The 10,491-nt window shown below is 40.2% G+C and overlaps 1 protein-coding gene across 1 annotated transcript; it reads left to right on the forward strand.

Moving 5' to 3' along the window:
- Positions 1 to 742: 742 nt before the first annotated feature.
- On the forward strand, positions 743 to 9,467 carry plppr3b (phospholipid phosphatase related 3b). The gene is made up of 8 exons (XM_056735678.1): positions 743 to 1,141; positions 3,682 to 3,788; positions 4,216 to 4,401; positions 5,061 to 5,190; positions 5,373 to 5,568; positions 5,785 to 5,842; positions 6,261 to 6,434; positions 6,686 to 9,467. Exons 2-8 carry the CDS (start codon positions 3,708 to 3,710, stop codon positions 7,931 to 7,933), a joined length of 2,073 nt encoding a protein of 690 aa, XP_056591656.1. The 5' UTR covers positions 743 to 1,141; positions 3,682 to 3,707; the 3' UTR covers positions 7,934 to 9,467.
- Positions 9,468 to 10,491: the final 1,024 nt, after the last annotated feature.

Consider the following 10,491-nt stretch of genomic DNA (forward strand, 5'->3'; position numbering starts at 1 on the left):
GGAATAAATCCATATTTTTGTCACATCAGCATGTGCCCAACCGATTCATCTCACACCACAGCATTAGAATGAGTCTAATGTGTCCTAATCTGTAAATGAAACATGCAGGCATCTGTTGAGTCATAAATAATTGACAACAACATGTGGAAAGCTTTGTAGAGCAATTGCATGTCCTGGACACTCCTGCTTTTAGTTTGACAGGAATATTGATGTGAAATGAAAACACTATACGGGTTAGTAATCCCTATTTATTAAATCAATTCATCATTCTATCCTCCTTAAACAAGGCAACAAAAATACCTTGTACATAACTGTTCTTACATCTGAACACTATGACTTACAGTATAAAGCTTTAAAAAGAGAACAATCCGTGGGTCCTTAAGAGCGGTCTCTGAATCACTAAATGTTCAAAATCACAACTGATCATATTAGACTAGGCTTTGCATAGCTGTATTCAGTCATCTCTGAACAAAAATGAATAAAAAGTCTTTATTAATTCGCACTGATACACACGCTTGGACACCATTTGGACCAGTTTTGTTTTGTCTTGTTCCATGTGAAGAAACGATTGTTTGCTTTTATATGTAGGCCAACGATTATTTCTCTGCTTTAACGTGAATTTCATTAAAATCCCTTATATATGACACTAGTCCAAATCCAGCCCCAAAACACACCCCCACCTTCCCTTAGCACACGCTGCGCGCGCGGGTACCACCAACAACATAATATGCGCACGAGGAAATCATAGCAGATCAGTGGGAGGATGCGCAGGAATGCTGCCTACCACACCTGCTGACTGTGGTGCTGGTGATGATGATGATGGACTGATTTGATTGACATCAATGAATGCTGGTCGATACAGACACCATTAGATCTCTGCTACTGGGGTTCTGATCATACTGGGGTTGACTGAAGCTCATGCGTGACGGCACGAGGAGCCGCTATAACTGGCAGCTCAGTGAGTTGAGGAATATTGTGCTTGAATGCAGTTGTCATAACAGCAGTCCACGGACAGAGGAACATGATTTGAGGAACATGATCAGAGGAACATGATTTGAGCCGCAGCGAGGAATACGTTATTTTCCTGGGAATAATCACTCGGGATTTCCCGATCATTCAGGGAATCGTTTTCACAGTCGAGGTGAGAATTATTCCAGTTTTCTACCTGCATGATAAACGGCAGCAGGAGCGTCGGAATAAACACCGCGGCTGGACGCGACTGGAACGCGTCCGTTATCAAAGCTTTGCGCGCGCGCTTTGGTGATTGTCGCGTTCAGTGTAAATGCGGTGTTATAACTCTCTATAATGACCGAGAGTGTCGCAGTGACGCTACTGTTCTGCTATTAGTTTTATATAATCCACATTACACAGGTAAAATGAGCTATTGTTTAACAGTGCATAGTACTAATTCATAGATTTTTGCCTGTTGTATGTTATAATTTTGTGATTCAATTTTAAAATTTTAGGATTCTTAACATAATCCTAGGAGAAGTCGATGTGCACGATGTGCTCGTTTGTCATTGCAAAACATGTCAGTCAGTACAATTTTCATTTAATTCACACCCGACAAATTCCTGAGGATCAAATCTATCTATCTATCTATCTATCTATCTATCTATCTATCTATCTATCTATCTATCTATCTATCTATCTATCTATCTATCTATCTATCTATCTATCTATCTATCTATCTATCTATCTATCTATCTATCTCTCTCTCTCTCTCTCTCTCTCTCTCTCTCCCTCCCTATCTATCTTTTTCTCTCTCTCTCCCTCTCTCTCGCTCTCTGTCTCTCTCTCTCCCTATCTATCTATCTATCTATCTATCTATCTATCTATCTATCTATCTATCTATCTATCTATCTATCTATCTATCTATCTATCTATCTATCTATCTCTCTCTCTCTCTCTCTCTCTCTCTCTTTCTCTCTCTCTCTCTCTCTTTCTCTCTCTCTCTCTCTCTCTCTCTCTCTCTCTCTCCCTCCCTCCCTATCTCTCTCTCTCTCTCTCTCTCTCTCTCTCTCCCTATCTATCTATCTCTCTCTCTCTCTCTCTCTCTCTCTCTCTCTCTCTCTTTCTCTCTCTCTCTCTCTCTCTCTCTCCCTCCCTCCCTCCCTCCCTATCTCTCTCTCTCTCTCTCTCTATCTATCTATAGGTTTGTTTACGCTCATGCTTGTCGTTATAGTGGCTGGTGACGTGTTCACATTAGCAGAACCGATGCGTATTCACTCTTATCTCTGGTTACACAGTTTTTCCCTCAGTGTCTTAACTTCAAGTGTATAATGACTGGTCTTGACTGGTTATCATGACTTGAAATTTGTGTCAACCCCATGGATCGCTTTGAAGTGTCTTGGGTCAATTTTGCATAGAGCCTTTCGGACACACCAGGCATGCAGGGTCAGAAAATACAACACACACTTTAACCCCACTGTCGCAGGGAACAGTCTGATGTGAGAAACACAATCGAGTTTAATTACGTTTCTTCGCCATGAAAGCAACACGCTGAGAGAATGTGAAATAAATCCCAGCGCTAGATGGATTTCTCCTCAAAAATCACACACGCACTGAAAATGCACACAGAGATATTGTGCCCAGAAGGCATACGCAGCTTTTGGAGATAAACAGAGCTTCTACTTTTGAAAATATAGGCTCCCTGGTCATTTCAGCAAAGCTTCGCTCATTCTCACTTGAGAGATGGAAAGTGTCTTTGGGACAAATGTCTTGTTTAGTCACTGCTTGCTTAAACAATACCCTGCAAAAACGTTTGTTCATTATGTTCGGTTGAGAATAATCTGAGAGGAGATATTTATTTAATATTGTCTCAGGCAAGCAGTCTGTCATCATCCATTTTTTCAGGAGGATTTCATCCGTTTCAAATGAGAAAAATATGTTTTTCCTGCAGGAAATCTCAGTACTAAAAATACTGAAGGTCTGTTTTTTTCAGCTTTAAAACAATAACTGCATTTTAAAGTGGTAGACTTTACTCGGCAGGTATCATTTGTGAAACTATTTAAACCCGCAACTGCATAAACAAACTGGCTCAAACTTAACTAGACCCTAGCAAAGAATCTATTTCACATTTTCTGAAAGCTGAATAAATATGATTTCTATTGATGTATGAGACGTTTATCAGATGTTTTTACACAGCAGATGTTTTTCCAGATATCCAGATCTTTAGTAGACATCCTAGAGTCGTACCTGTGATCTTGGTTAAAATTATTTAAGGTGTGTCTTTAATGAGAAACAACAAAAAATATTGATAATTTATCCTGTGTCCAGGTGTGTACAAATTAAATGAAAATACACTCGGTAATTCTGTTATTTCTGTCTAAAAAATAGGAAAAATTGTTGTTGTAAACTAAAGCCATACAGTATGTATACCCACATACCACAGGTACTGTAATTCTGTAAGATCTTTTCTGGAGATCTGGAAAGCTTCTGTTGTGTAAAAACATCTTAGAAAGAGCAGTTTTACGTACATCTCTATACGACATCTGATAGCAGACGTCTCAGAGATGTATTGCAGATGAGCAAACAACTTAAAAATATACAGTATGTATGTGTGTCATATCATATGTATATATGCCTTTTTGACATATCTTCCCCCAACTTCCAGTTTAAAAAGGAAATATGCCTCAAGCTATTTGATGTGCTTTATAAAATGAACTTATGTGTTCTTAGAGACCATCTAGTTTCAGAAGCCCAACATGATAACCGCACGTGAAAAAATCAAGAAGAAACCTCCCAAAGACAGCCTCACGATGCTGCCCTGCTTCTATTTCGTAGAGGTACGTGCCACTGTTTATTACCAGTTAAATACTTCAATAGAGCAATTAATGTCTCTAATTACGTTACACACTCCAAACAAATCAGCTTTCTTATTTTCTTTTGAAGACATAATTGAAAATACATAATAACAGTCAGCTTGAGTGTGCTACTGTGAATTCACTTCAGCACACTGTCAGCCCCCGAAGTACAGTTCCTTTAGTTGACATTTAACAGCCATCTGCTACAGTCGCTCAACAGTAATTAACGCATGCTCTCATCTTGATCTGGTGTAAATTATGAATCTTTAATCTGTATTTGTATATGTAAAAGACATGCATACAGAAAAGACAGCTTAGTTGGCAATCACTGTTTATTACATTGTAATAAACAAGTTATAACCCTGTAATTACACATGTATTTTTAAGATTTTCCTCCTCTGGCCCACAGCTGCCCATTGTGGCTTCCTCAATGGTTTCACTTTATTTCCTGGAGCTCACGGATGTGCTCCAGCCGGCGCAGGTGGGATTCCGCTGCCATGACCGTTCTCTCAGCATGCCCTATGTGGACAGCGGCGATGAACTCATACCTCTACTCATGCTTCTGAGTCTGGCATTCGCTGGCCCCGCTGCCTCTGTGAGATAAAACACTTAAAACTTACAGTCTTTTAATCATCTAGCCTTAAAAAAATTGAACTAGCTGGTCAACATGGATTCCAAATTTCATTCTAAATAGGCTGCAGGTTTTACTGTGAATGATTCGTAGACAACAGAATAACTTGCTCCGCCTCCAAAACAGTGTTCCATATGGGGTATTGATATGATATGATATTGATGGTTTTTTTTGCTTTTTTAAAAATAACGTAATAAAGTTTACTGCAAAATTTGTGTTTAATGCACATTTATAAAAAAGCATTTATACACCAAGATGCACTGATAACCAGAGTTTTCTTGAATCAAACTCACATTCAGACCTGAATCCATTCAGAAATTAAATGCCCTTTTTTATAATCAAATCAATTTCTGTAAGGATAAAAAATCAAGCCCCAGCCTAGATTTACCTGTCTTTTTACCCAACAATACATTACAATAAAGAAACAAAAAGCTATTTCATGTTGGCTTCAAGATCAGGGCTTGGTCAGGGGGCCTGTTTAAGATCCAATGAAGCACTTCTGGTTATTAAACCTCAGATGTTCCCAAAAGTATATACTGTATTTCTACTTTATTATATTAATTCATATTCAATTTACGAGTTAACAGAACAAAAACAGATCTTCTGTTGTTTTCATGTGTCAGATCATGATGGGTGAGGGTCTGCTCTACTGTATGCAGTCTAAACTAAAGGTCCGCCTAGGAATTGAGGGCAGCATCAATGCTGGCGGCTGTAACTTTAACTCTTTCCTTCGGAGAACTGTTCGCTTTGTCGGTATGTAACTCTTTTCCTGTTGGTTTATGAGCTGCAACAAAACAGCAATCTGCAGTATTTCTGTGCAGGAATGCTGCAGATGAACATTATGCAAACACATGAGTCATGCACAAAGTGTTACATGGAGGTGATAAAATGAGTCACCGACGTTTCGTTTCTTCTCATGTGTCTCTTGTTTCTAGGTGTTCATGTTTTTGGTCTGTGTGCGACAGCATTGGTGACTGATGTCATCCAGCTGGCCACTGGCTATCACACGCCGTTCTTCCTTACAGTGTGCAAACCCAATTATACAGTCCCAGGTGTGTCCTGTGAAAAGAACCCTTACATCACCAAAGACATTTGCTTTGGTCAGGATCAACATGCCATTCTGTCTGCCAGGTAATGCCAGGCTTAAATTGTGTGAAAATATTTCCCAACCTGTTAAGATTATTAAGATTATAGGATTTGCTCTCCCTTCTGTGTTTTTTTCCTGTGGTGTAGGGAGCTCTGTAGTCACATGTATCAAATTTTTTACAACATTTAAATGTTTGACAGTAACTTCTTTCGCATCTTTGGTCTAGACTTACTCTAGATGTTTGCTTTCCTTTGTGACAGGAAAACCTTCCCTTCCCAGCATGCAACCCTCTCTTCCTTTGCTGCTGTTTATATTTCAGTAAGTCCTTTTCAGCACCCTCTCAGTGTGTGTGTGTTTTGGCATGTTTACAGTTAGAGAACACTGAATAAAAAAAATCTTGCGGTATATTCTTGACCGTACACTTAGACTGTAAAGGAAAATAGTAAATGATTCTGTATATTCAAGTGGCAAAAGACTGAACAACCAACACAGTATTGTAAAAATAAAAAACAAGGGGTTATGCAAGTGACAGATTTCAACATAAATGTGTGATTATTTCATCCGTATCTGCGCTTGTTCTCTGAATAAGTGAAGGTCTAATTATAGGTAAGTGCTTCACATGTCTCGGTACTTGGCAGGATCCACAAGTTGGAGATAAGTTGCTGCTGCTTCCCGCTTTGCGCTTGTCAGGCTGTGTTATATATTCAGAAACCTTTGTCGCTCTGCGCTCTTCTAGATGTACTTTAATTCAACCATCTCGGATAGCACCAAGCTGCTGAAACCCGTCCTGGTGTTTGCCTTTGCCATTGCGGCTGCGTTGACGGGACTCACCCAGATCACTCAGTACCGCAGTCACCCCATCGACGTTTACGTCGGGTTCTGTATTGGTGCTGGTATTGCTGCGTACCTGGTGAGTGACTGGTGTTCTTATGTACTGTATATTTTCAGGCTGCAATATAGATAAATAAATAAATAAATAAAATTATATGTTAAATATGTTGTCAGTAATTTACAGAATGAAACAAAATGATTATTTTAATGAAACCTGACCTATAGTAAGTAATAGTTTTTTTTAATTTTGGAGTGCTCTCTTAATTGTCCCCATTTATTTTGGAGAATTGCATGAATAAACAAGCAAAAATCAATTGAAATATTTTCCAGGCCTTCCATGCTGTTGCCAACTTCAAATCTCCCGAGGACGCAGCCGTCCCGCAACCTCCTCCTCAGCAGAAAGATGCTTTGAGGGCTCTGGCTCAGCGGGGTCACGACTCTGTCTACAACAAAGGCAACGCCTCTGAAAGCAATGAGGAAATTACATCTCCAGCATCTCTAGATGGGCTGAACCGTCCCGTACAGCGTGAAAAAACCTCCCTGGGCAACCTAAAGAGGGCCAGCGTGGAAGTGGAGCTGTTGGCGCCCCGCAGCCCTATGGGTAAGGAGACCATGGTTACTTTCAGCAACACTCTGCCCCGCGCAACAGCTCCAGACGAGCCCACGAGACGTCTGGTGACGGTACCCGTGCCCACACCACTGGACCCCTTTAGGTCGCAGCAGCTGGTGTCCGAATGGAAGCAAAGGTCAATGGAGATGCGAGGTGGAAGCTTGCCAGACGAGGACACCAGCGACCAGGGATCCGACGGCGGCGACGATACCACCACAGAGGAGGACAGTGCACATTCCTCCATCTATGCATCTGCGGCACATCCCCCCAAACCAGCTAACCCACCAGCCGGAGCTAGAGTCGTGATGACCCCTCGTCCCCCAGGACAACCCTCAGTACCTCCACCTGTGTCCCCGAAAAGCGTCAGCACTCGGGCTAAATGGCTGTCCATCACTGAGAAGAGCGGTGCTAATATTCCGTCCATAAAAGGAGGGAATCAACCTCGCATCATGCAGGTCATTGCCATGTCAAAGCAGCAGGGACTTTTATCTGGATCGGCCAAATCCTCCGAGACCTCATCTTCTTCTGGAACATCATCCATCACAGGCACAGAGTCTCCACCTAATCGCACTGCCTCAGAGCGTGACAGCGGCTCAGGCATCATCACCGTGGATGCCCACGCCCCTCACCACCCTGTAGTTCGAATGACCTCCAACCCCAATAACCCCTGGGAGTGGAGGGGGTCTTCTGACGGAAACATGACCGAGATGTACGAGCTTAAACATCGCGATAGTTCCCACAGTTACCGTAATGTCAGGAGTGGCTCTCCTTGTTCATCGGTCAGCGAGGCCGATCATATGCCGCCCCAGCCACCGCTTCCTCCTCAACTTCCTCAAATGGGTCAAACCTCAGAGGGTCGCAGTCTGCGTCGTAAGACCCCTCTGGTTCTTCTGGACAGGGAGAGTGCTCAAAACCACACTGAACAAGACAACTACTACAAAAAGATACAAAGTGGGAGACGTGTGTGACAGTGAAACACATGAGCACAATTACAGATGCGTGGTGGACATCATTCAACATGCGTCATCCATAATAGTTTTTATCATTTGGAGTCGAAGAGGATTATTCGAAGATGCACTTTTGAATCAGCAGAGCTTTCACGAGATACTGCTGCTGTAAACTTATGAGCACAATTGTTTGGAAAATGAAAGCCAAACTACATTATTAAAAGGTTTATTGTATTTACATAATCTTCATGTTCTCAAACGTGCAAGTAATATGGACTGTAATATAAAGTTTGGTTTTGTTTGTATTGCTGCTCTTTTTCAGTTTATACTTGACTTTAAAGGAACAGTTCACCCAAAAATGATAATTTTGTCATCATTTATTCACCCTCAAGTCTGTAAATTTCTTTGTTCTGATGAGAAAGATATTTGGAAGACTGCTTGTAACCGAACAGTTCTTGGACACAATTGACGTCCATATTATGTAATATTGTTTTATAAATGTTTTTTTCTGATGAACACAGAAGATGATATTTTGAAGAATGTAGGAAAGCAAACCGTTCTGGGTTACTATTGACTACTTTGGTAGTCAGTGGTGGCCAAGAACTGTTTGGTTACAAGCATTCGTCCAAATATCTTTCTCTGTGTTCATCAGAACAAACAAATCATACTGGTTTGGAATAACTGGAGGCTGAGTAAATGATGACAGACTTTTAGTTTTTGGGTGAACTGTCCCTTTAAGAACATAGAAGTGCTGCTCAGCTCATTTTCTGTGTATGTGTTTTCACGCACGATTGTTAAGTGTATGTTTTAGTGATATAATGATATTAGACTATATTTTATTGCCTTGTGAAAAATGATTTTAATTGCTTTGTTAGCTCATGAAGGAGGATAACTTTTCTCATTTTACACGTGCAATCTTTAAAAACGTTGATAAACTGTACTCTGGCCATTTCACGAATCTACAGAACATTTGCAGTCTTTTCGAAATGATGTGGAAAATGTGGAAGCACTACAAACAAGCACTTAAACTGTAAATCATTCATCTTTAAATCTCGTTCTGTGTTAACAAGAGGCAAACTAAAAAGTTTCATATTACTGGATTCAGGATTCACTGAAAGGGATTCATCTAAAGAATTTACCGCAGACCACACTTTTTATGTGACATAAATATATATGGCCGAAAGAAACAATCTTTTCCGCTGTAAATCACAAAAAGAATTTCTATCAAATCTCTGGGATTGATATGTGATAGTTAGCGGTCTTTTTATCTGTTTCCCAGATTGACTTGATGCATGTGAATGTTGTCAAGGTGGAACTTCGGCCTTGTCAGTGAAGAATTGAAATGTGTTATAATGTAAACGTGCAGCTGTCAGTGCGGGTTGAATTCTGTGTGTGTCAGCTCTCCCTCTACACGGTGCTCCGGGCTGCTCCAGAATATTTTTTTAAGTGGTTGTCGGTAATGGATGCTTTGTGCTGTTGATGCAGTTTATGAAAAAGAGAACATAAATTACAAAGTAAATAACAATAATAAACAAGCTGCTTTAAATGAAGTGGAATGTGTGCTGTGCTTGTATATGCTGCTCTTTTTCTGTAATGTATGTTGTTTATATTAAAGCCCTATTGTTTTAATATAAATGCTTTAATGGTAATACAAAATTGGCATCATTTTAAGTTAATTCAAATTTCACTTTTTGGCATTTTTTAGTTGGAGATTAATCAAAAGTTTTGGTAGATCATTTCGAAACAAAATTTTTGGCCATGGAATTTTATCATTTCAGTTGTATTTTATGTACAAAAATTGGCAGACTAAACTTATAGTTAATCCAAAAATGAAAATTCTGTCATCATTTACTCACGCTCATGTAATTTCATACCTGTATAAATTACTTGTTCAGATGAACACAGAGAAAGATATTTTGAAAGAATGTTAGTCATTTTCAGTTCCGGGCCTTCATTAACTACCATTTTCGGAAAATTGACCCCTAAGACTTCATAAGGGTCACATTTTGCATTTTACTGATAAAAAAGACAGATTGTGAAAATGACAATGCAATGTAATACTAGTATTTATCGGTTATGGGACAGGAATCACTGTAATGATTGGTCCATTTCAAAATTATTCGGAGCTTCCCAAATCCTCTGTGTCATCTCACGACCCCTCAAAGACTAGAAGGTTCTCAAAGGCCCACGTTGATCTCACAACCTAAAACGTCTGTGCCCAGAAAACTCTGACACCTACACTTTCCAAACAGGAGCGATGCCGCCAACATCAGCTTCCATACATGAAGTCTGTAAAAGCACAAACAGAGATCCGGCTGTTGCTATGGTAACCGGAGCTGAGCAGTGGGGCCTCATGTGTGGAGCAATTTATCATTTTAATGAAAACTATATGTGTGTTTGGGTGTGTGCGTGTGAGGGGGTGGGGTCTAGCCTCACAATCACGTAGAGATATAGTTCATCTGATTTCACTGCATTCTTTTGAAATCTGAGACATTGAATGGATTTTGAACATTTGCGGAGTTTCCTTGATTTCTTCATTTCAGCTGTAGGAAAAGTAAAACTAGATTTGTTAGGTAAGG

Source organism: Triplophysa dalaica, chromosome 21, assembly GCF_015846415.1.
Source record: "Triplophysa dalaica isolate WHDGS20190420 chromosome 21, ASM1584641v1, whole genome shotgun sequence".
Lineage (NCBI taxonomy): Eukaryota > Metazoa > Chordata > Actinopteri > Cypriniformes > Nemacheilidae > Triplophysa > Triplophysa dalaica.